The following is a 26,136-nucleotide window of genomic DNA, read 5'->3' as shown; positions in this document are numbered from 1 at the left end:
ATGTCCTTATGGCCTCTAAGTTCTGCTTTCTGTGTGCCCACTCTCAGTGGCACATCACACACATCCTTCTTCCCGAGCATTGTCAGTGTTCCCCCTAGGACTGAGGTCACTGAAACATGCAGAGCCCTAGATCTTAGCAAGGTAATTCTACCTTAAAAAGAATTTCTCTTTCCAATACCTGGACATCACTTAGAGCTTGTGAGCTGCTGTTTCATGAGTGAAATCTCCTTTCTTGTTGATTAGGCTTGAAACTTACAAATCAAACATTAATGAACATCCTTTCTTAAGAAAATTTTACATATTCCACATTTTGCATCACTGCTCTGCATCTGTGGTGGAAACTTCTTGGATGTGAGCTCCCTGGTCACAGGCCACAGAATCACCCAGAGACTCCATAAACATCCAAAGTGAAAGCTTCCCTGCGGTTTCTTTCCATTTATTCATTTATTGTTAATTAATTTCTCTATTATCTTAGTTATTTTGAGGTCTTCCTCAGCATTGCTGCTGTGCCTTCCTGCTTTCCTTGCAGAATGTGGAGTGTCTGGGAAGGACCTCAGGAGGAGGAGGGAAGGGGTGAGGCTTTGGGAGAGTCCTGGTGAGAATCATCTCAGGGCAGGGCTGGTCCTCGCGTGCTGCTGTCCTGCAGGGCGGCTGTGCTTTATCAAGAGCACATTCCTCTGTCAGAGCTGGGAAGGAAGCTCTGAGTGTGTGGGACAGGAAGGGAGATGATGGAGTGAAAAGCCTTTCTGAATAGACCTTTGGAAGAAGTGCCCTTCCTGTAATGAGCCTGTCCTTATTTATCACAGAGGGTGGATGAGCCAGCTTGGGTCACAGCCTGGCCATGGTCCCCGTGTCTCCCTGTTCTGTGCTGCCTCAGTTTCTCCTGTGTGGCACAAGGACATCCTGTTTGCTTTGGGGGAGAACACCAAGTGTTTTAGGGGCTCTCAGATCATCCCTTGCCATGCAGCCCACTGGCAGGGACATGTTTGCATGGCCTGTGGCTTCCACCTCCACACCCATTTATGCCTGTAGATGTCTTCCTGTTCATTTGAAGGGCTGTTGCAAGGATTAATGGCTGTTTAATTAGGGCCTGGGCTGTTTGGAAGGGAAGGAAGGTGTGGTGGTGGTGGGAAGGTGAAGGGTGATGAGAGTAGAAACTTGCTGGAGGTCTGGAGCACAAGCCCCTGGCCCCATTTTGATAAGGCATGGAGTGCCAGGACAAGGGGGAATGGCTTCCCACTGCCAGAAGTTAGATGGGATGTTGGGAAGAAACCCTTCTTTGTGAGGGTGATGAGGCCCTGGCACAGCTTCCCAGAGGAGCTGTGGCTGTCCCTGGATCCCTGGAAGTGTCCAAGGCCAGGTTGGATGGGGATTGGAGCAACCTGGGATAGTGGATGGTGTCCCTGCCCACGGCAGGGGGTGGAACTGGATGGGCTTTTAAGGTTCTTTCCAACCCAAACCATTCCTGGATTCCATAATTCAAGGCTGGAGAGGAATTGCAGCTGGATACTTCATTTTTAGCTGCCTTCTGCCAAATGGAAAATGACCAAAACTATGAAGTGACATGTGACAGCGTGAAGGTCACCATGCTTTTCTGTTTCCCAAGTGGAGCAGGAATGAAACTTGTCCCCTCTGAGGGCACTGTGAGCAGGAGCAGCCTGGCTCTGTGCAGAGCAGGGAGGCTGTGGGCTTTGAGCACCCCTGGCAGTGCCACTGCAGCATCCTGGGACCTGTTTGAGGTGCAGATGCTTTGCCAGCTTCCAGCCTTTCACTCCATGCCTGGGGACTGCCTTGCTCTCCCTGCCCCAGGGCCACGCTCACCCTGGGAGGGGTTTTGGGAGCGTTTATCACTCGTGTCAGGGCGGGGAGATCCTGGTCACGCTTCTCCAGCCTCGCATCCTGGAGCGGCCGGCAAAGGGAGGGGTTGGAAGATTAATCGGAGCCTTGTTTCCCACTTGTGATTGCTGCAGCGGCCCAGGAGAGATTAAAAAGCAGCAGCCCGGCGGCAGCACAGATTCCTGGGCTGATTTTTATTTCCTGACCTTTATTTCTCTGGTTGCACCTCTTTTCCTGGCACTGCTGTGAGTACCTGGGACCAGGCAGGAAAGGGGAGGGATTGGAGATGCTCAGCTCTGCCAGTTGCCAGCGGCACATCTCCTCCTGTTTGGTTGGGATGCAGGAATTGAGGCAATTAATCTGCATGTCTGCTTGCTGCAAACAAATAAATAAAACCTGGAGGGTTTTCCCCATCTGTTTCTTTATGGTGTTGTTCTCGCTATTATTCTTGTTGTGTTTTGTTGTTTTGGTTTTTTGTTTTCCATCTAAAAGTAGGGAATGATGTTACTCTGTGAAATACAGCACATTTTGGTTTTTAGGGTTTTTCTTTGTGTTGGTGATAGTATTTTCCTTTCCTGGGCAGGGAAGGGTCAGATCTGGCAGTGTGAGCTGGGTTCAGTCCATGACTCCTTGCCAAGAGTCTTGTCCTGCACCGTTTGCCCCAGAGCAAAACTGCCTTGAATCCATTAGGGCACCTTCTGATGATTCCTGAGCTCTCCAAGGGTCAGGTGCATGCTCTGGGAAAGCAACTGAGTGTCTTCCTACATCTCTGTGCTATAAAATAGTGGAAAACTTATGGAATAACTACTTTCCTTTTCTTTTGTTTCCTCAGAAACTTTGATGGATACGCGGACGGCAACGGCCGAGCTGGGCTGGACTGCCAACCCACCTTCAGGGGTAAGTTCCATTGTCCTTATGTGATCTAGGGGGATCCACGTTTTTAACTTCACTATTTAGAGGGGTAAAATGCTGGTGGGAAGCCAGAGGAGTCAGTGGGAACAGCAGTGCCCCATAGGGCTGGTGTGGAGTGCCAGGGCATGGCTGAGCCAGGCTGAGCCTCCTTCCCCGAGCCAGTCCTGGGGCTTGGTGAAGATGGAGCTTGTCTCCATCTCCATGCTTTCTCTTTCCCTTCCTGTCCTCCTTCCTCGTGAAGGGTTCAGCCCCATCACTGCTCTCCATCCCCCTGCTCGTGCCTTCCCTCTCCCTGTGCCAAAAGGATTATAATTAGGAAACATTAGCAGGCTCCAAACAGCTTTCATACCTGGAACATCATCCATAATTGCACTCGGCAGTGCTCTTCCTTGGCGATTAATGTCACTTTTATGAAGTAATGAGGAACCAAACACCCTGAGGCACTTAAAACATCTTTTTTATATAATACGAGCCTTTGAGGAATGGAAGCATAAAATAACCTGACTCACATTCTCCTGGCAGGAAAAGTGAGAGATGGAGCTGCGGGTGGGAGGGGATGTGAGCTGATGGATGGGCACCACGGTGGGACAGGCAGGCTGGGAGCAGCAGCAGGGCCCATCCCTGGGGACTCCAGGATGTGGTGGCACCAGAGGGGAGAGGATGCCAGGCTGCATCTTTGATTGGGTGTCACTGGCTTGGCCAAGTCTCCAAAAGAAATTTTGGACACCATCACCAAAGCTGGGCCACACCTGCAGCAGGCATGAAATCCACTCCAGACATCTCAGAGCCCCTTGAATTGGGGTATTTTGCTGCTGAATTGCCTTGGAAAAATTCTGGGCCCAGATAAATTGCCGGAAAAATGCAGGAGGGGCACGTGCAGGTAATGGAGACAGGATATAAATAGCTGCCTGCAGCTGCTGTCACTGAAAGCCTGTGTGAGGCAGGCAGGGAGCTTGTGTTGTAAGGCAGGGTGGTCTCACCCTCTGCAGAGCTGCTCTGTAAAGCCCCTCCCCAGCACCATCCCTGCATCCCACTGTGTGCATCCCTCCATCCCTCCGTGCCTCCCTGCAGCCACCCAATTCTCGCTCCTCTGAGAGTTCTGGGGAGGCTTCTGCTTTGCAGGAGTGTGTATTAAATCTTCCACAAAGTATTTAAAATGCCAAGTCTTTTATCTAAAATCATCGAATCACAGAATCCTCTAGATTGGCAAAACCCTGTCACACCATCAAGTCCAACCATTAACCCAGCACTGCCAAGGCGACCACTGACTCATATTTCCAAGTGCCACAAAAGCTGTAGGGACAGCTTTTACATCCCTCTAGAAATGGGGACTCCACCACTGCTCTGGGCAGCTGTGACAGAGCTGGACAGCCCTTTTCTGGGAAGGAATTTTCCCTAATATCAAATCTAAACCTCCCTGGCACAGCTTGAGGCCTTGTTCTGTCTTTTGGTCCCTGAGTCCCCTCCTGTCAGGAGTTGTGCAGAGCCAGAAAGTTCCTCCTGAGCCTCCTTTTCTCCAGGCTGAGACTCCTTTTCTCCAGCTCCCTCGGCCACTTCTGGGGCTCCAGACCCTTCCCCAGCCAGGGTAAAAAGCTGTGGTGTCCCAGGATGGGCTGTGGCAGGATGTGGACTCTCCTTCTGCTCTTCCTGATGGACGTGCTTTAAATCATAGTGGAGACAGAGAACAACACTGACTTAATCCCCAGCTCCCTGTGAGTTATTTAGTAGTATCTCATCAAAATGATGCTTTTGTTGCTGTTAGAGCATTGGTGGCAGCAGCTGCTGGCACTGTGGATCCTTCCAGCCACAGGGACCCGCTGCTCCCAGTACCTGGAGTGGTCAACCCAAGGGATGCACAAAGCAGTGCCAGGATCTGGCCCTGGACTTTGCTGAGGGTTTTCCAAGGGCATTTCATGTTATTGCTAAATGCAGGAAACCTTTGTTGGCAGGTTTAGGCTCTGAGTTTTGAGGCTCTGAGGCTTTTGAGGATGAAGAGGAGGATTCCTGCAGTGAGGACAGTGGAGCCACGGGGCTGGTGCTAATGCTGGAGGAGAGCTCCTTGTCTGGCCTTAATTGGAGGCAGGGCTGTGATGCAAAGCCCGGGTGGGAACAGCAAACAATGGCAACCCCCTTGGTCAGGGAGGATTGTACAGCTCTGCTCTGAAAAGGTGTCTGGTAATGAAGGGGCACTGAATCCCCATGCCTTGTGCACAGGGGAGAGAGGGGGTTTTGCAGTGCTTTCCTGGCATGGGATGAGAAGGAAGAACACTGGGCTGGATGAGGGAGGCTTTATTGCTGGTTTGGTAACCATGGATTAACAACAATGCACAACCTTGAGTTCTGATCTTGGCTTAAGTGTAGCAGGACTGAGTAGGTGGGCCTGGGAGTGAATGTTCTGCTGCATTTGTTGGCAGCGTGAGGAGGGCCCTGCTTTGAAAACAAAACAAAAATCTGTGTTTTGTTACATCAAGGCTGTGGTTCACAGGAGGGAAGCTTAAGGATGAGTTGAGAGATGTGACTGTTCAATGGAAAAGGGAAGAAGGGAAAAATCTGTGAGGTTTCAGGGTTGGTTGTGGTGCATCAGCTTGTCAGGACTCAGTGTGACAGGGCAGGGTGGCATCACCCGTTGTGCCCTGTGTAAACACACGCGTGAGCGCTGCTGCAGCATTGCTCCTGGAAATTATCCCTGATACTGAGGGAGCTGCTTAAAGATTGCCATATGAATAATGCTGTTATGAGGAGACTGTAAACATGGATTAGTTAAAATGAATGGATTATGAGGTTATAAATCTGTCTGTAGGACTCTAATGCCATCATAGACTGTTCACAGTTTGCCGCTGTCCCTTAATTGAAATCGTAGCCTGGATTATATTAATGCCCTTCTATAAATCGAATTGCAAATCTATATTCCCTCTCTCCAAGCAGTAATGTTTTATTTAGTTGGTTTTCTTTGCCGGGGGAAATGATCCCGTTGTGCCGGGAGCTTGGGGTCAGGCTCACTCTCCAGCCCATGTGCTGGCTCGGCCTTTAATGAAGCTGTAGCCTCATGGGCTGCCTTCCCTCCTGCCTCCAGATGCCCGGGCCATCTTTCACATCCTCCTGCAGATAAGGCAGTTGCTGATGTGGGAAAGATATTTTAACATCAACTGGGAGCAATGGGGAGAGGCATGGAGGGGTAAGAGGGTGGGGATTTCTTCTGGTCCTGGCCTGGTTGGTGTTTCTGCATGTGCATCGCATTGTGTGTCCATAACCACATTCCTCATCCCCTCTGGAGCTTTGGGATTGTCCTCCCAGCCCGACCCTGTGCAGGGTGAGTGGCCATCGCTGGTCCCTCTTCCTCCTCCTCACCACCTCTCCCCGTTCCTTTCTGCAGTGGGAAGAAGTCAGTGGCTACGACGAGAACCTCAACACCATCCGTACGTACCAGGTGTGCAACGTCTTCGAGCCCAACCAGAACAACTGGCTCCTCACCACCTTCATCAACCGGCGCGGGGCTCACCGCATCTACACCGAGATGCGCTTCACTGTGCGCGACTGCAGCAGCCTCCCCAACGTCCCCGGCTCCTGCAAGGAGACCTTCAACCTCTACTACTACGAGACAGACTCTGTCATTGCCACCAAGAAGTCAGCCTTCTGGACGGAGGCACCCTACCTCAAAGTGGACACCATCGCTGCTGACGAGAGCTTCTCCCAGGTGGACTTTGGGGGCCGGCTGATGAAGGTGAACACGGAAGTGAGAAGTTTCGGGCCCCTGACCCGCAATGGCTTTTACCTGGCTTTCCAGGACTATGGGGCTTGCATGTCTCTGCTGTCTGTCAGGGTCTTCTTCAAGAAGTGCCCCAGCGTGGTGCAGAACTTCGCCATCTTCCCAGAGACGATGACGGGTGCGGAGAGCACGTCCCTGGTGACGGCGCGCGGCACCTGCATCCCCAATGCCGAGGAGGTGGACGTGCCCATCAAGCTGTACTGCAACGGCGACGGCGAGTGGATGGTGCCCATCGGCCGCTGCACCTGCAAGGCCGGCTACGAGCCCGAGAACAACGTGGCTTGCAAAGGTAAGGGTGGCTTTGGGCAGCAGGCCCTTTGTGCTTGTCCCCAAGCAAACCGTTTAGTGTGGTGGGCAGTACTTCCCCTGAGGTGGTTTTGCTCCAGGGAGCAGGCAGGAATTTGGGAGGAAATTACAGTAGGAATTTGGGAGCAGTGGTCAGCCTGTGGTTTCTTGGTGTGCTTTGGTCAGTGGCCAGCGCTGGTGAGCAGTGTGGCAGTGCTGGTGCCACTGCCACCCTGCTGGAAGTCACCTCTGTGGTGTGGTGCCTTCAAAGTGCTGCACTCACCCGGCAGGCTCTGTCATCTGCCTGATTATTTCCCTGGCAGAGCCGGACAGCTGCCATCAGGCCTGGCTGCCATGGGGGTGCTCTGATTCTCTGTGTTAATTGGAATTGTTTGCTGGTTTTTGGGTTCCCCACCACGTGTGCTGCTGCCCGCTGGAGTCCTTCAGTGTGAGATGATGCAAATGGAAACAGTGCTTGCTGCTTTTCGTCTCCTTTTGCCCTTGTGGTGAATACTTCCCAAATACCATTGGAGTGTTGGGTTCTTTTTTCTGTAGGCTCCTCTTTCCTTCTTCTCTCCCTAATTCAGGTGTTGGTTTTGCATGCTGCTTGGAAGGAGGGGAGACAAGAGGGCTCTAGAATAGCTTCTAGAAGGTTAACACCATCCTGACAAGGAAGGGTTGGGAAGAAGAAGGTTGAAGTGCTTAAGGGCTGGTTTGGCAGGTTGTGATGGGAAGAGGTCCAGCTTGGATCTCTTTTGATGCAGCTGGGGGAATGTGTGTGCCACCAGGCTTGGCTGTGATGCTCCCTGGGGAGTCCCTCAAGGTGTTTCCTCTCCACCTGTAACTGTGGATATGTAGAAATAGCAAAGCTGGGATTCTGGCTGTGGAGAAGCTTGTTTGATGGTTTGCTCTGAACTGGGAACTTGTGTAGGTTTTCACCACGCAAAGCCTCATTTCCACCTGGCGAAGGTGGGGGTGGTGACACCTTCCTGTGCCAGATCTCTGACAACCAGGAAACCCTGAGAATCCTTTCTCAAACAGCATGGCTGGGGGATTCCTGTGAGTTCTGTGGCTGAGCTTTAGGGTGGTTTTGTTCCCACCAGGAGATTCCTGTGAGGAGCTGAAGCTCTCAGTCAGAGGGAGGGCTCTCTGCAAACGGAGCGTTTCTGGCGAGACGTTCCTCTGCTATTGAACCAACACACAGAAAGCACACATGGTTGTATGGCAAAATGACATTTCTCATCATGGGAAAACAAATACTAATTTTAGCTAAACACTGGAATTGGGAAGTAATGTCACTCTGCCAGAAATGTAGGAAAACAGTGACAATGTAAAACCGTGGGTTTTGGTGGCGTTGACCTTTCTGCCAGCTGGAGGAAAGTGGGGTCTTGAGTGCTCCTGACCCCTGGGAGGACTGTGATGCACCTTCTCAGTGCTTGGGGACGGGCAGAGGATTGACAACAGCAGGATGAAAAGTGTGGGAGCAAACCTGCTGAGAGTGGGTGTTAGACACATCTCCATGGCTTTTTTAATTTCCTTTCCTTGTGCAAACTCCAGCAGGGTTGTCAAGTGTTCATGCCATCAAAGCTCCACCAAACAGACCCCAGGAAATTGGGGATTTGTTGGGTTTTCTGTGCCCTGGTGCCTGTCTCCAGCTGTGCTCCCACTCCTCAGCACTGATCCCCAAGGAGAAACTGCTGAGCTCCTGGTGAGCATTCTGCCTTTGCATGGGGAGTGTGCTTTGTATTCAGACTCCTTGAGGGGGAGATTAAGGGATCCTCGCAGCTCCAAGGAGTAGGAATATCCTTTATAGATTGACTGGCAGCCTGTAGGATCCTGAAAGGCACCAGAGTACGCTGTGGGTGGAGGGCAAGCAGGTGTTCAATGGCACCAAGCACGTCTGTGATGACAGGAATGTGCTGTTTGATGATTCCATGGGTGCTGGTAAGATGCTGTCTGTGGAGGAGAGCTCCAAGTATTTTCCAGTTCCCATGTCAGCAGGACAGAGAAGAGGCTGGGATTGAATGAGAGCTGTGTGTCTGAAAGCCCTGCTCAATGCTGCTGAGGAACCCCAGCCCTATATATCTCTCATCCCCTGGAAGTTCACTAAAACCCCTCCTAAAAACTTGATCTAGGGTTAACATCTTGAATTTGGGAAAATTAACTACATTTGAATAAAAATCTGACCTTGGGCTGGACTCTGGCTCTGTGGTAGTTCATTGGCCATTACGCTCCTCCTTGTATCCCCATGGGCCTTGGAGCTGGCAAGGGAAGACCTAAGCCCACTGCTGCCCTTCATGAAGGTTGGTGGGCAGGAGGTGTTACATGGCAAAGTTTTGAAATAAAAATGCCTTGGTTTTCTGTTTGACTTTGTTTCCTAGGCAGGGGTTTTAGTCCTCTGCCTGGTGTGCCTGGCAGGGAAGATGCCAGGATTGCACCCTGGCTCCTGGAAGCACATACTCCTGACATCTGCTCCAAGCCTTCATCAGCCTGGGATGAGACACTTAGCAAGCCCGTGGGAATTGTCACCAAGGAAAAAAAAAAACCAAAAAAAGAAAATCCCTCAGTATCTGAAGGCTGAAAAAATAGGCTTAATTTCTGCGTGGTGGGGAAAAAGATAGGGTTGGATTGTTTGGCTCCCCCAGCTCTGTCTCATCCTCGCTCCCCTGGGAAGGAGCTGTGCCCATCAAGGGGCCATTAGACTGGAATGGGTTCGTGCTGACAGTGGAGCTTGGGCACTCAGGGATTCATTAATCCTGGCTTTTAGTGGCGCTTAGGGCTTGGGGGAGGCATAGGCACAACGTCATCTTCATTGGGGGTACTCAGAGCCCTGAGGAGATAGATGATCCTCGTGTTTTGGGGTCAGAGGGATGGGGGGCTGCTCCCACCACGGTGCCAGGGTGGGCGTGGGAGAGAGGGGAATTCTCTGTATGGATCAGCCCCGTTGTTTGTTCCCATCCCGGGCTGGTTTGGCACAGGCTCCCTGGCACAGCTCTCAGCTGTGTGCCAATTCCCAGTGCACTGCCCAGCCCATCCTGTTGGACACCCTGTGCCCGTGGGGGGGTGGGTCAGTGTGAGATGCAGGCTCTGCCTCAATCCCAGATGAATAATTCATTTGGTGTGCGAGAGAGCCCACGCTCTCCTTGGGCTGATATTAAATCCATTTGTCTTGCTCTGCCCCGTCCCTCAGCCCTGCTTTATGGCTTCCTTGTGTGGTCAAGGGGCAATGCATCATGGAGCTGGGGAGGACGTGGGAGGGAAGGTGGCAGCAGGGATCATTGGGAGGCGGGGGAAACCTTGGATGAGCAGGCTGGGTGGATTTCACTTTTTCTCCCCAAGGAAGATTGTTAAACCTTTTCTCTCCTGGTGTTTGAAACCTGATGATGGCGAAGGAATCACTCACTAGAATGTTGGCTGTGTCTCTTGGTTTTATCCCTTTTGAGTTTGAGGACTGGGCACTGTTTCTGTCTGCTGGAATCACGCTGGGTTTCTCCCTGACCTTCCCAGTGCCGGGCACTAACTCGGGTGCACAAAGAATGAAAAAGTCTGGGACTGAACTACCTTTGTGCTGAATTTCTATGTTGTATTTATAAACTCAGGAAGAAGGGGTGAGAGAGCAGTCCTGCTGCTTCCCAGCCTTGTCTCACTTTCAGTTTTGCCCTCCTGGCGAATTCCTGTGCTGGCGGGTTCGGGAGCCTCCAATCTGCCGCTGCTGCCTGTCTGCTCCAGCAGCTGCAAATCTCACCTGGCAGGGGGGAAAAATCAAAATAAACCCCACAAAACAAGAGCAAAGCTGGGCTGCACTGCCTGCAATGCAAAGGCTGCTCATCCAGCAGCCTTGCTTCCAGGCACCCCTGGCTCTCCACACAGCAGCCGCTCCCTTATCCCGTCTCCAGCCAGGTCCCCCATCCTTCCTCACCTGCTGGCTGATGTGCTGGGCTCTGCCCAGCCTCTGCCAAAGCTCTGTGTGGGTTTGTCCTCATCTCCTTCATCCCTTTGAGTGCTCTGTCTCCTTTCCCTGTTTGTCCTTTTGTGTGGAGGAATGGATGGGGAAAGGAGCAGCGGGAGGGGCAGCTCCGACCTTGAATGTTGAGGGTGAGCAGCTCCACGCTGGTTCCCCTGTTATCCTCCCCTCCTGCCGAGCAGCCCTGGTGATAATTATTGATTCCCTCTCCTTATCCATCACAGAAGATTGGAAACAATGTGATTTATAAAGTGATTTTTAAATAACTGCAAACACTTTGCAATTATTAGTAGAACAATTTGCTATCGCTTAAAACAAGGGAATTGTCAGATTTTCCCAATGCAACTGTTTTTGTATTGAGAACTGGGAATTTTTGGGCTCTGGCTGTGCCCTTGCCTGCCTTTTCCCTGCTCCGTGGTCCAGCCTGGTGCTCCTGCACCATTTTGGGGCACCCAGGAGAGGTTTTCCTTGGTGATGAAGGTGATGTTGGTTTTGTCCCATGGGTGAATGGCAGCAAGGGAGGTCATGGGGACACAGGACCCTGCTCCCCGTGCCTTTATCTGTATCTATCCCATCCCAGTGTGCTGCAGCTCCATGCCCAGCTGCCTGGATGCCTGGGGCAGGGTGAAGCACACCAGGCATTGGGAGGGGCTGAAGAAAAGCCGATTTTTTTGCTTTTAAGGATGGCTTAATTTTTTATTTTTTCCTCCAATCTGCTGGTCCGTGCAATTGCCCGTGGCTGGAAATCATCTTTCCAGCCTCTGTGCTGACCTCTCTCCTCCCCACCACTCCAGCATCTCATTCCAGCTCCTTCCAGGCCTCTAAGTGATCATTTTTTTGAGATTTTATCCTCTAAAGCAGGAGGGGAAAAACAAAGAGGTAAAAAGAAATTGCTTCCCCTGCCCTTGTTTCCTTCCACCTCCCCTTGGATTTGGTTTAGCAGGGCACGGGATGGGGCCAGCAGCATCCCAGAGTGGGCCAGGTAGAACAAGGGCTGGGGACAAAAAAATAAATATTTGGGCTTAAAACCCATCAGCACTTCCTGAAGCTCTTTACTGGGGACCAGGTTTAGGTCACCCAGTTTGTTTCCAAACCTTTCCAAACCTGTGGACAAACAGCTGATGCACACTGTGGTCTCTGCCTGGCAGCTGGATAGAAAGGAGTGATGCTCAGGATGATTTTAGTGTTTTTCTAGGAAAATGTTTCCCTGAGGGTTGGAATTGGGATTCCAAGCTTTCCTCCTGCCCAGCATCCCACGGCTGGGCACAGTCAGCACGCTGGGGCTGTGGATCTCCTCCCTGTGCACTGCTGTGCCTCTGCTCCCTGGGGCTTGGGCACCTGTGACACACTACCCCACTAACCATCCCAAAAGCTGCTTTTAGAACGGCAGCAAACACGTCCTGGGAGTGTTTTATTTCAGGCTTAACTGAGCCACAAACCTCTGACTGCTCACAATGGGCCTTTTTTTTTTCTTTTTAATTTCTGCCTTTTTTTTTTTTTTCTTTTCCCTTTTGTTTTTGATTTTTGGCACAATATCAAGTTTCCTGCCCCTCTCCCATCCTGCATCAGCCCAAGCCGCTCTCCCTGCTCGGGCTGTGCTGGGAAGTGGCAGCTCTGGCAGATCCTGCTGAATCCTGCCGGGGGAGGGAGGGAGGGATGGACGGAGGGAGGGATGCTCCCCTTTGTTGGAGGGGCTTTGCCTTTGCCTGGAAGCGATCTCCCGCCTTCCACCACTGGGTGGAACAGGCAGCCCAGTTTTACCACGGCCACACTGAGGAGGAGAAACAGTGGAATCACAAAGACAAAAAAAAAAAAAAAAAAAAAAGAGAGAGAAAAAGAAAAAAAGTGTGATTTTTTTTTTTCCTAAATTATGCCTTAGTGAAGGCATCCATTAACCTCCGTAATAATTTTGCAAGGAAAATGTCCAGAAAACCTCGTTAACTTTTTTTTCTAATGAGTGTGATGGGTTTTAATGAAACTCTTAATTAGACATTATTAGCCCAAATGTGTCTCTGATGGATTCAGGCCCCTTTCCTTCCCCCAGCACAGGGATGGGGAGGGTCCATGGGGCCTGGCTGCTGTTGGGGAGGAGGCTTGGGCACCACTGCCACCACTCCTGGTCCCTGTCCCCAAACCATCCCTGTGATCCAGACCCGTCTGAAGGAGAAAAAAGGGAGAAACACAGAAAATAGCCCAGGCAAGGTGTGAGTGGGGGCCAAGTGAGCATTGCAGGATTGGGACTCCCAAGCTGTGGCAGTGACCTCAGAGGGATTAGGGATTAGCTTCCATGTATGGCTTTGTTTCTTGCTTATCAATTTTTTCCTCCTTAAATTGTTCCATGGGCCATTTATGTATTTTTCTTCCCTACATGAGAATTCTGAATGTTAATAACATTGATTCCAGCCTTAAAACAGGAAGAAAAATCCTCCTTTGATTTTCCCATTCACCCAAGGGTCTTTCCTTGTGACTATTTGCAAATGGAGGCATAAAACTGCTTCCAAACCCTTGTTCTGTTAATGATCCAGTTAGGAAATTTCCTATAGTAGCTGAAGACCCTGGGGAAATTAACTTTTTGGGGAATTTTGGGGTGCAGAGCTCCATGGTTGCTGCATGAACATCCCTGCAGCAGTGGGCTGTGAAACCCACCCATCTTGGCCAGCCTTCTCCAGTGGGCCAGCCCAGGAGCCCTGTCTCTCACCCTGCTGCCTTCGCTGTCCAGCAGGAGCAGGGATTGTTCTCCTGGACAATGGGAGAGCCGCAAGGAAGCGCCGGATCCGGCCCATGTCCGGCACCCGCATTGTTTCACCCTTGTTTGCAAATAGCCAGCACCTGGCAAACCCTGTGACTCAGCCAGGCACTTTTAAAGCCTTTCTATAACTTTTTCCTTTTTTTTTTTTTTTTTTTTTTTTTTTTTTTTGGGTTGTTGGTTGGTTTGTTTTTTTTTCAGTCACGAGAGAGCTCCTTTGGGAATGGCTCTTTCTTCTTGCTGCGGGTTGCTTGCCAAGGGGTGGGGATCTCGCCCGTGTTTGGGGCTGTGCTGCACCCTACAGCCCATGGGGCCAGTGTCTCTCCCAGCACAGTAACAATAATAATTTAAAACATTAAAAAAAGGAGTTTTTTACCCTGGCTGGGGAAGGGGCTGGAGCACCAGGAGAGGCTGAGGGAGATGGGAAAGGGGCTCAGCCTGGAGAAAAGGAGGCTCAGAGGAGGCTCAGGGGGAACCTTGTGGCTCTGCACAGCTCCTGACACGAGGGGACAGCCAGGGGGGTCAGGGTCTGCTTGCAAGGTACAGGGACAGGACAAGGGAGGTGGCTTCAAGAGGTTTAGATTCTAAATTAGGGAAAATTTCTTCACCAAAAGGGCTGCCAAGCCCTGAAACAGGCTGCCCAGGGAAGTGATGGAAAACTATCCCTGGAAGTGTTTGAAAGCTGTGTGGATGTGGCACTTGGGGACACGGTTCAGCATTGGCCATGGCAGTGCTGGGTTAATGTTTGGAGTCAATGACTTTGGAGGGCTTTTCCAGCCTAATGATTCCGTGATTCTGTAATAATAATAATAATAAAATGGATTTTCCCCCCTCAAGCCGTGAGATAACTCATCACCACTCCTCTGCGCAAGGCATCATTTGGAAGCTGAGTTGGGCAGCAGTTGGACTGTATTTGGGCTCATTTGGGCAGCAGTTGGGCTTTGTGGGTCTCCTGCAACTCCTGCTTGGGGAAACAGCCCTTCACTGATGATGTTTTAGTAAGTGAGAGACCCAGAGTGGTGAAAACTCCATGGCCCAGTGGAAGGAGCTGCCCTGCTTTCCCCTGGCTGTCTAAGGAGGTTTGTGTGGGCTGGATGTGCCAGCTGGGACCCTGCTGAGGAAGGATGGGGCCCGCTAGGATGAGGGAGAAGTAATCGGTGCAGAATGGGAGGGTTTAATTTGCTCCCCTCTCGAGCCCCGCCGCGCGCTCGGATGGTGACAAATGGAGCGGTGCCGTGGTGTCAGCCCGGAGTGCGGCACAAGGGGCCATTTGTCACGCCTGGTGCCTCGGATGGCAGGGGATGTGTGCAGAGGGGAGCGGGGAGATTAAATCACAGCGTGGCTCATGCTCTCCAACAGGCCCTTCCTTGGAGGAGCCATGGGAAAACCCATCCATCTTCAGCCAGAGCTGCACTCATGGCCAAGGAGCCGCCCTGCCTTCGTGTGGGAGCATCAAACCAGAGCTGTGGATAACCCAAATTCAGTCCTGCACCCACCCCAGGGGGGAATTGCTGTTCTCCCACCGCAGGCTCCAGCCACAAAAATTTCATTAATGGCATTGGAAGGAGCTTCATTTTGTGTTCAGACCAGGATCATCTGCTTGTGTCACATTTGTGGTATGAAATGGATTTGAGGCAGGAGAGCTGTGAGCTGGGGTGGGGGCTGGTCACCTTGGTGCTCTCAGTGTGGCTGCATCCTGCCTGGGCATGGCTGGGCTCCCAGCAGCACCACCCCTGTGAGCAGGGAGCAATTCCTGTGACAATGCTGTCCTTGTCTTGTCTCATCCCTTCCCTCCCTGGGGCCTCTCAGGGATGATGCTCTGGCAGGGGATGTAGGCACAGAGTTTGTGGTGATTGGGATGGGGCTGGACTCAGTCTGACCCCTAATGGGCTACATCTTTGAGCAGCAGGTGAGCAGCACTGACAGCAATGAGCCAGGGAGTGCCCAGGGGCACTGACCAACCACCAAAGGGAACAGAGGGCACACAGGTGCAGGGCATCAACAGGAGGGGATAAAAGGTTGGGCTAAAGAACAAGAGGAGCAGACTCTTGCAGCCTTCTGAAGTGGTGTGGTGTTACTCTGTATGGGTTGAAGCCTTCTGGAATGGTATGGTGCCTTCTGGAATGGTATGGTGATATTCTGTGTGTTGTGGCCATCTCCTTGCTGTGCTGGGGGACAGTTGTGGGGCACAGAGCTGTGTGCCAAGCTGAGGGTGGAGAGCTCCAGCCTCAGCTCTGGTCTCTGGACTTCGTTGCCTAAAACTTGTCTGTAAAAGCAGGGGCATCCTGGAAAATGATATACAGGGGGAATTATGAGTTGAATTTCTCTCCTGGGTCTGCAGCCCAGAGAGGAAATTGCCCTTGAGGAGAGACACGATATTGACTTACGCTTTTATTTTTTATTTTGTACTTTATTATAGTACATATTGTATCCAGGCTCAACAGATCTGCCCTGGCCCTGGACATAGCTTTGGTAAGGGTTGGTGCTCACTGGCATTTGTCCTGTCCATGGTGCAGAGGGACCTGGTCACCCTCCTCACAAGCAGGGATTACTTTGATATTTATGGTTTTTGCACTGATAAAAACCATGAATTTGAAATGGTTCTGGGTATGGCAGAAAGGTTCTCTCTGGTCATTCTCTGGCTAAACCCAAATCTCCTGGCTCTGCCATGGCCTTCTGTTTCAGCCCGCCAGGCAAGCGAGGGTGGCAGTGCTGCAGGGGGGTGACAGGAGAGACCTGGGATTATCACAGATCTCCTGCTTCACATAGGATCTGCTCCTGAGCTCTTAATCGTGTGTTATTATTGAAGACAACTTATTCTTAGAGAGCCCAAGGTGCAAATTATGTTTCACAGCTAAGAAAATCTTCCAGAGCTGCCTATGTACAGTAAATCCCTGCAATCTCAGGTGGTTTTGACTTATGTGCAGCAGATGTTGAGGATGGAGGAGACCACTCCTTTGTGCCTGCTTGTTGCTATCATCAGCGTAGACACAGCTGGAAATTTAGGCAGGGAGAAGCTGTCTGGGCTCAGACGTGGGGTCAGTGAGTGTTCTTCCACCCTGCAGCTCTGAACATCTGTCCTGTCCCCAGTGGTGGCACCAAAATGGGCAGTGCCAGCGTGTTCACACTGCTGCAGGAGGTCCTTTCCTGCCCAGGAGCTCTAGAGCAGGTTGTCTGCCCTCCCCACTGTGCCATAGGCGTGACCCAATGTGGGAATGGTTTGGCTGGAAGAGCTTTTCAAAGGTGCCACCCTTGTTGGTGCTGTGTGTCCTCTCTGCAGCTGGGTGGGAGGGCGCCTTTCCTCCCAGGAATAGTAATTATTTATGGCTTGCTCTGCTATAAATATTCATTGGAAAGCTCTCTTAATTGTTTTTCTAATTAATTCCTTGGTTGGGATGTCCTCCCAAGGCAGATCTATTCCTGGATGTAATCCTTGAGCAGTCAGCCAAACCAGAGTCCCCAGGGCTCACCTCCAGCAGGATGGCAATGGCAATGTCCTGCTCCATGCTGGGACATCTGCCCACCCCAGTGTGACCCGACAGGGTGTCCTGCAGTGCTGTGGCAGGGACACAGGGAAGCTGTGTGTCTCCATGTCCCTGCCTGTGCCAGCCTGGCCCTGTGGCTGAAACTCTCCCCAGCCCCCATCCTGGGGTGGCTTTTCCTTCACTAACGTGTCAGCACTAATGAGGAACTACTTCAGATGTAATTAATGAGCACTTGATGCTCTCTAGATCGAGGGGACACTGTGTGGCATGAGCTGGAGAAGGAGGAAGAGGTGCTTAATTGGTTTCTGTTAGGGATGGGAGATGTTTGCTTCCCAGCCAGGAGGGGACTGTGCTTTGGGGGCCCAGTGGCAATGCCACCCCAATTTCCCAGTCAGAAGAGGGGCTGGAATTTTGGAGTGACATTGGTGGTTTCCAAGATCCCTAGCTGCAAAGGAAAGTTGAATCTTTTTTCAGGGGGCTTCTAACCACAGCAGCTCTGGACCTAGGGAGGAGCTTCTTCTGGGGATCCTCCAGGAATTTTTGTGCCCTTTCACTTCCCTGTTGATGAGGTGGCTCAATGGCTCATGCAGGCATTGAGGGGTGAACACGATGTCCTGGGTTAGGTGGCACATGGAAGTATTGGCTCTTCCAGTCTGTGTCTAGCAACTCTGGAGTTTCACATTGCTGTGGTTCGTGAGGAAAAAAAATATTTCTCCATGGAGCCTGATGCCTGGGTAGAGCATCTCTGGGGGTTGTGATTTTGGGACAGAAGTCCTACCTGAATCTCAGTCCCCCATATTTTTACTCCAAACTCGTTGTGAGGTTCATTGTGGATGACCGATGGTGGTGAGGCACTGGCCTTGGGCACTTCCAGGGATCCGGGGCAGCCACAGCTTCTCTGGGCACCCTGTGCCAGGGCCTCCCCACCCAAGAATTTCTTTCCAATATCCAGTGTAACCTTGCCCTCTGTCCATGTAAAGCCTTTCCCTCTTGTCCTGTCACTCCAGGCCCTTGGAGCCCCTTTAGGCACTGGAAGCTCCTGCTTGCAGGGATGGCAGAGGGAAGAGCCTGTGCCAGGCTGCAGCTGCTAAATCTGCTTTTAAAGAAGGATATGAGCAGGTTAAATAGCATCAAATCCTCGATGACAGCTTCATCACCTTTCATTTGTTGACTCAGACTAATGAGCTGGGGCAGTGAGGATGGTGAGGAGCTGCCTGTGCCTGGTACTGCCATGGCCACGTGTCTGCTGCTCTCTCTGCCGTGACCCTCCCTGTGTATGTGTGTGAATTGCCTGGAGTTTGATTAATTTATTCACTTTGATCACTCAGAGTGGCTGGTTCATGGCAAGGAAATGGAACTGTGGTCAGGGAACTGTGGCATGGGACTGGGCACTGAGCCTGGAGCCAAGTGGAAACTAAAACAGAGCAAAACCTGAGTTGGAGAACAGTGATTTGGAGAAGTGGCCGTGACAAGTGTTGGGTTTTTTCCCCCCTCTGGCTGTTCTGGAGAGCAGAGTGAGTTCCCTGCTCCGTGGCAAGCTGGCAGCCCTGGGGCACCGTCTGCCCAGGGCGTGCCTGCTCTTCTCTTCTCTTCCCATCCATCTGGGACAGATTTTCCCTTCAGACCTTCACAATCCTCCCAGCCGTGAAAAACAGAGAGAGTGGAGCCCAGAGTGGTGATTAAATCGGTGAGCATGGACCTGTTGGGCTGCTGCAGGCAGTGAGCAGCCAGGCACGTGGGAGCCTGCACCAGCTGCTTCCCTGCCCTGCTCGAGGCTTCAGCTCCTTCTTTAGGGCCATGGTGTCACCTGAACACTTGGTGTTGGAGCTCCCTTGCATCCAGAGACCCCTAAATTTTCCAAGTAAGCCTTTCTGGGGGAAAACTGCTTCTGAGAGAGCGTGGACTGTGTTTTGCTTCCAGCAAGGCACGTGGGGCTCACTCTGCTGAGCATTTCAGTCTGTGAGCACCTTGCTCTATCAGCCAGGTATTTGCTCCTCTGGGGAGAGGGGTGGGTTTTTGGGAGAGGTGAACAGGGATGCATCCACTCCTGTTGCCTCTAATATGCCTTGCACAGCTCCCTACCCTGCAAGCACCTTTGAAATTCTGCCCTGCTCCAATTCATTTCCATCTGTGAGAAGAAAAGCAGAGAAAAAAAACCCAGAGAAAGGTAAAACCACATTGAATTTTACTTCCCTCCATGAATAAACCATGGCAGGCTGGCTCTGACTTTAATTTACATGTGTCCCAAGGCGGATCTAAGCCTATTCCTCCTGAGGTGGAGGGCTGGTTTAATTAAGCAGCTGCATCATGTGGAGCAGGGAGAGATGGAGCCCGTGCCTGCAGGATGCCAGCCCCGGTGCTGGGAAGCTCATGTTTATCTCATGAGTTTATCTCATGAGTTTATCTCATGAGTTTCTGCCTAGACAGCGCTGAAAGAAGGGAACACAATGGGGCAGGTGCTGTTTGTGATTCAGATGGCCCCAAGGCAGGAGCATCTCTGGGGAATCCAAAATTTGGTGTGTTCGGCTACAAAATGGTGAAGTTTGCACCAAAATGAGGTTTTGGGACAAGGATCTGGGGACAAGGCTCTGCTGGGCTGTCCTGTCTGTGGTATTTTTTGGGGTCCCCTGTGGCAGGAAGGAAATGATGAATCTAACTCCATGTTCTTAGAAGGCTAATTTATTGTTTTATGGTATTATATTATATTAAAGAATGCTATACCAAAACTATACTAAAGAATAGAGAAAGGATACACACAGAAGGCTTAACAAGATACTAATGAAAAACCTGTGACTCCTTCCAGAGTCCTGACACCAAGGGCTGGACCAAGATTGGTCATTAAGTTAAAACAATTCACATATTGGATAAACAATCTCCAACCACATTCCAAAGCAGCAAAACACAGGAGAAGCAAGTCAGATAATTATGTTTTAACTTTTCTCTGAGGCTTCTCAGCTTCCCAGGAGAAGAAATCCTGGTGAAGGGATTTTTCAGAAAATATGGCAGTGACATCCTGTCCCCTTGTGCTGTGGTTTCTGGCATGGCTTGGTGTCCTGTGCTGAGCTCCCTCCTTGGGAGCAGCAGGATACTTCAGGGCTGGAATGCTTGGAGTTCCCTGTTCCTCCACCTGGGTCACACTCTTTTCTCTGCACTGAGGGTGGATGCTGGGATTTGGTGGCTGATGGGGTGTTTAAGGGCTGAGTCTCTTGGCATGGTCAGGATGCAGGTGCCCTCCCAGCTCTCCTGCCTTGGCATTGCTCCCAGTATGGAAAGCTCTCAGGGTGAATTTGTGGGTGCCTGGTGGAGGGTGGCATGGCAGAGCACCCCTAGCACTGCTGGCTGCCTGCTGGGCTCCCCGTGCCAGACTGGGATGTTCCTGGAGAAACACTTGGCTTAATAGAAAAGGCAATCAGATCATTAAAAAGCAGGGATGGGGGCAAAATCCTCACAAAACAACCTGCCAGCCCCCTCCCCAGCAGAGAGGCAGGAGGGAAGGGATGACGATAGGAGAGCACCATGCAGGGATGCAGTCAGACCTCTGGCACCAGGGATGTGTGCAGGGGGATAACGAGGGAGATGAAAGCAGGGTGGGAGAGCAGTGCCCTTGTCACCCTTTGAAGGTGGGAGCTGACAGCTTCTGCCTGTGGCTGACAACCTGCCCAATTCTGCTGCTTTTCCCCCCAGCTTGCTGCCTGTGTCAGCCTCATATCAAAGCACTGAAGCCCTAATGCAGGACTGGGTGGCAGCCTGGGGTCTGTGTGTCCCCCCAGGGAACAGGGTGTCAGCAGAGCCCCTGGCACTGCCCTGGGGGCAAGCAGGAGCCCTGGGGAGCTGTGCCAAGTGCCTGCCCTGCAGTCACAGCACCCTCTCAGCGACACTTTGCTGCAGCACACAATTTCCTGTGGGTGCTTATTTGCCTGGATGGTGTCTCTCAGCTGGGAGGGTGTCCTAGCTGCCACCTCGGCCACTCAGGGTGACAGCAGGGTGGCAAGGAGAGCATTTTAAAGCACCCTTCTCTGGGGCTAACCAGTTTGAAGGCTAAAAAATTGATTTTTGTTTTTCCTTATTTTATTTTTTAATGTATTTAAAGATAAATTCTGTATTGGTGGTGTCTACAAAATGCACAAGGGGTTTCTAGCAAGCATCTCCTCCCTTTTTTTGGGGAGTTTCATCAAAAAATTATTAGCCTTGTGCACAAGGTGTTGGGTTGAGATGCCACTGTTTTTTCTTAAAGATAAATTATTGTTTGCAGAAAGTGGGGCCTTGAATCTCTTTCTGGCAGGCTGCAAATGCAATGAGCCACAGTTTCTCCTTTTTTCCTGGCCTGTGCTGTCCTCAAACCCTGCTGCCCATCTCCCAGGGGTGCTGCTGGTGCTTCCACAGGTCTTTTTGGAGCAAGGCTGGATCATCCAGGCTCTTCAGTGCCTTGGCACCTGACAGTGCTCTCCACACCTCCAGCTTGCTTGAGGGCATCATCTCGTGCAGTGCTGCTGCTTCTAACACAGCTTTTCATCACCTGCTGTGCCAGAGTGCCACAGGTGTGCTGAGAGACACTGGGATTGCCCTGGACCCAAAAGGGAACCCAAAACAAATGTGGATTTTGGGATGCCTGGAAAATGGGGTTAGCTCTGCCACAGCAGGGACAGAGGGGCATGGGATGGATGAGGCACTGCTGACTTGGTTTGCTGGGTGCTGGTGAGGGTTGGGGCAGGTCAGGGCTCTGAATCGCTGCTGGATCTGTAATTCCTTGAGGAAGCTCCTGTTTTAAAATCTGAGAAGGAAAAATGCCAGTCTGCCTCCCCAGGGAGCTTTAGAGCAAGTTAATGTAGAGGCAATGTCTCCTTTCTTTCTTCCTTTCTTCTTTTTTTTCCTCTTTTGACTTAAGCTTCCCTGAGAGAGTAATTAAAAAGTGCAAGTTCCAGGTGCTAACTGAGAGGATTTAGTTTGAGAGTGAAACGCTTGGATACCCCCATGCTTGAATATCCCCACATTTGCACCCTTTCCACAGAGGCTGTGATGGTGGCTTGCCTCTGGCAGGAACAGGGATGGATAAGCCAGAGATCCTGCTTATCTCTGGCTCTTTTTAGGACTCCTGGCACCTGGAATACAATGATGCAGGATACAGGAGAGTGTGAGCAGTGAAAAGCCCTCAGAGTGCTGCCGTGTGCCATGAGTGCTTCCATAATCCATCCTGCTGCTGGGCACTGCCCAGGCTCCCCAGGGAATGGGCACAGCCCCAGGGCTGCCAGAGCTCCAGGAGCCTTTGGACAATGCTCTCAGGGATGCCCAGGGTGGGATTGTTGGGCTGTCTGTGCAGGGTCAGGAGCTGGATTGATGATCCTTGGGGATCCCTTCCAACTCAGCATATTTGTGGTTCTGTGATTCTGTGGTTTTGGCATTCTTAGATTCCCCAGTTCTGTGATTCCATAACTCTCTGATTCCCTGATTCTGTTATCCTCAGATTCTGAAGTTCTGTGATTCCTAGAGTCGGTGGTTCTGTGATTCTGTTATTCTCAGATTCTGAGGTTCTGTGATTCTGTTATTCTCAGATTCTGAGGTTCTGTGATTCTGTTATTCTGAGATTCTGTGATTCCTAGTCTGTGGTTCTGTCATTCTCTGGTTCTGGGATTGTTATTCTCAGATTCTGTAGTTCTGTGATTGTTATTCTCAGATTCTGAGGTTCTGTCATTCCAGATTCTGTGATTTGGTTATTCTCAGATTCTGAGGTTCCGTCATTCCCACATTCTGTGATTCCCGGAGCTGCAGAGGGAGGTGGCAGTGGGGACACAGCTTTGTGGTGCCTTCACTGGGTGTTTGCTTGTATGAGGGATGTGACACATCTCTCCTCCGAGCCTTTGAGGGGGAATAGGAGAGGTTCAGCTCTGGCTGGGAGTCCCCATTTGTATCCAGCCCTGTGGCCATGTCCTTACAATCACCCCTTGGATGTGACAGCAACCTGCAGCTATTTTCCCCCCAAACTTCCACTGATGACATTTCACTGCAAGAAGCCTGAGTTTCAGTGATGTTCTCTGCCACCCCCAGACATGTCAGCCCTGGAAAAGGAGTCCTGCTGGCAAACTGACACCTGGGATGTGCAGCATTCCTGGTGTGCAGGCAGGATGATGGATCCGTGGGCAGCTCTGGATTGTGGGGGGGTTAAGTGCTGAGCATCCTCCCTGCTGAGCAGCACGGAGGAGTTCTGTGCCTCAGCATTTACAAACACACCCCTGGTGCCTAAATGTGAGGAAATGGATAGTTAAGCACATCATTAATCTTATCCAGCCCCCATAATCAACAATCAATTAATTCTCCTCTGGGCTGAAGAGATGCAGGTTGTGCCACAGCCTGGGCACTGGCAGAAGAAGCCTGTTCCCACAGGGAAAGCTGAGGCAGAGCCTCATCCTGCCCTTGTGTGACACTGTCATGGATGCAGACCTTGCCAGCTCTGGGAAGCTCTTGGAGCAGCCCTTAAATTATGGCAGATGTTGCACTGGCCATTAGTGGGGTGATTTATTGCTCCCTCCTGGGCTCGAGTGCTCCATCTGAGCCTTGCACTTGGACTGTGAGTTTGCCATGTGAGGGATCATGGATCCCACCATGGCATTGCAGGGCCCTGGGGGTTTGTGCTGTGTTTTTGGTATTGGGTTCATGGTTCAGCTCCCCCAGAAAGAGAGGACACAGGGACAGCAGCCAGAGGGGAGTGCTGCACCCACGGTGTATTTGGGAGGGAGGAGAAGGCATCCACCTCCCTGAAACTGTGGGAGGCTTTAGGCAAGCACAGTGTAATTATAGGAGAGAAAAGCTAATTGGTAATAATAGCAATTAAGAGCCACGTGCCTGCAGATTACAGGAATTTGTGGATAAGGGAAGTGATAACTGAAACCTGTGGACACTGGGGTGCAGGGTGCCATGTTCAGGTGTTTTGACAAAGCATCACGAGGATTAATTGTAATTAAACGTTAACAAACCTCTCCAGCCAACCCACCACCATGCCCTCAAGCTTTAAACTGAGGCTTGTTCATAGCACTGCAATCCTCTCATCATCCTCCTTCCTTCCTCCATCCTCTTCCATTAAAACTCAGGTGGCTCTTCCCTGGTTCCACTGCCCTCCCTTTCCTGCTCCTCCAGAGAATTTGGCCTGTTTCAGGTGTGCTCTGACACATCATCCAGCTCCAGAGCCCACAGGTCCCCCTTTCCCTGTCTCATGGGTGCTTCCTCTTCCTGTGGGAGCACAAGGCTGCTGGGATGTGGTGAGGAAGGAGATACACTCAAAGCCTTGGTGTGCACTTGTGGTTTTGTCTCCTGCCCTGTCTGTCTGTGTAACTCTGTGCCTCCTTGTGCTGTTATGGGAATAGGGCTCTGTGTGTGTATTGGGGAAGGGTCTGAATCGCTTTGCTTTCTGCTGTGGAGCATCCTGAAGGTCCCCTCAGACCCTCTGGGCTGCATGATGGCCCTGTGTGTCTCACTGCCCACTGCATGAGGTGGTGGGTTACGGCCCTGAGTGCTTCCTTAAGGTGCCACATGCGTGGGGTGGCTGTGGTGGGATGTGGAGGACTCAGCATGGAGAAGAGCAAGGGCAGTAGGAGATGGTGGCTGGCTCCTCTGGAATGTCACATCCCCACCAAGCTGTCAGGGCCACTGCAAAGAGACAGTTCATTGCAGCCAGTTGTGTGCCTCAGGCTGGGGGGAGGAATCTTCTGAATAATAAAATTGTAAAATATTGTTTTGATTTATTCTTTTCTATCATCTGTTAATATCTGGGAAGGCTGTGTGAGCAGGAGGCCTTCATGAGTTTTGAATGACAGGTTAAAGGGCTCCAATAAAGATTAGATGGTCCACTATCTCCCAAGGAAATTGCATCAAAGTGGTTACTCCTGCTTGCTCCTATTAATTTCCTCTTCATGGCTGCTAGGAGATGCCTCATATCCTGATGCAGCAGACAGGGGCTAAGAGGCACTTTCCATTATCTCAATCATCGCCGTGTTTATGAGACACGTCGGGTGTTTCTCTGCAGAGCTGTGCCCTGGGGGACGGCATCACAGGGGCAGGGCTGGCACCACCCTGCTGTGAGGCCAGGAACAGTCTCTCCTGGGCTGGATGGAAGTCTGACCCCTTGGGTACGTGTGCCAAAATACAGATATTCATTCCCTTCTGCAGCCGTTGGTTCCGTCAGATTTTGTTGGATGTCAGGGATGGATGAGCATCATTCATCAGTGCCCATCGCTGTGGATGGGTGGGGTGGGGTGGAGATGAGGGACCCCATCCCTGTCACTCCATCCTCACCCTCTCTCCACAGAACAGCGAGATGGTTGATTAATGAAACCTCCCCTGTGGCTGATTAAACCCTCACTGTAACTGGAACATCTTTTCTGTTATGAATTAGATGCCATTTCCTGCTTGAATGAACTCAGAGGCTGGGAAGCTCCAGCTCCATGCTGCAAGGGATGAACAGGATGGACCCATAACACACTGTCATGGGTGTCACACCGACTTTTTAATTAAATATTTAAATTTTGTGTGGAAAAAGAGCTGTGGGTCCTGAGCCAGACTGTTTGGGGATGATGTAAGGGAATGATCAGGAGAAGAGGAGCTGTACTGCCTCTTCTTGTCCATGTCCCCATGGGTGCTGCTGGGGGTGAGGGTCCCACAGCCCCCTGCCATATCCCTGCCTGGGTGCAAGCAGCCGGGAGCAAAGCAGCTACTGCAGCCCCCTTGCTCTGCTTGGCTAAAGATTATTGCCATGTGGTGCTAGTGGCTTCAGGAATAATCCACAGCCAACATGGAAAATTCTGGCCATCCTAGATCCATGGTAGGTTCTATCCCATTTACAAGTGTGAAGCTTTTCTGTGTCTCCTCTCCTTCCCTTCCACCCCATTCCAAGGACGGGACCTGCTCTCCCCTGTGTCCAGGAACAGCTCAGACTCAGCTGCTGTGCTCTCTCTTGCAGCCTGCCCCGCAGGGACGTTCAAGGCCAGCCAGGGCGCGGGGCTGTGCGTGCCGTGCCCCCTGAACAGCCGCTCCAGCGCCGAGGCCTCGCCGCTCTGCGCCTGCCGCAACGGCTACTACCGGGCAGACTGGGACCCGCCCGCCGCCGCCTGCACCAGTGAGTATGGCCGGGCTGCAGGGGCTCCCTGGGAGAGCA

The 26,136-nt window shown here is 51.5% G+C and overlaps 1 protein-coding gene across 1 annotated transcript in view; it reads left to right on the top strand.

The window, feature by feature from the left end:
- EPHB1 (EPH receptor B1) overlaps nt 1-26,136 on the top strand; it is a 70,502-nt gene that overhangs the window by 22,561 nt on the left and 21,805 nt on the right. Inside the window, exons 2-4 of the mRNA XM_058812239.1 lie at nt 2,669-2,733; nt 6,122-6,803; nt 25,942-26,097. Coding sequence (XP_058668222.1) covers nt 2,669-2,733; nt 6,122-6,803; nt 25,942-26,097 — 903 coding nt within the window. The remainder of the gene's footprint in view (nt 1-2,668; nt 2,734-6,121; nt 6,804-25,941; nt 26,098-26,136) is intronic.

Source organism: Ammospiza caudacuta, chromosome 11 (genome assembly GCF_027887145.1).
Source record: "Ammospiza caudacuta isolate bAmmCau1 chromosome 11, bAmmCau1.pri, whole genome shotgun sequence".
NCBI lineage: Eukaryota > Metazoa > Chordata > Aves > Passeriformes > Passerellidae > Ammospiza > Ammospiza caudacuta.
This window is presented reverse-complemented; position numbering and strand designations above follow the sequence as displayed.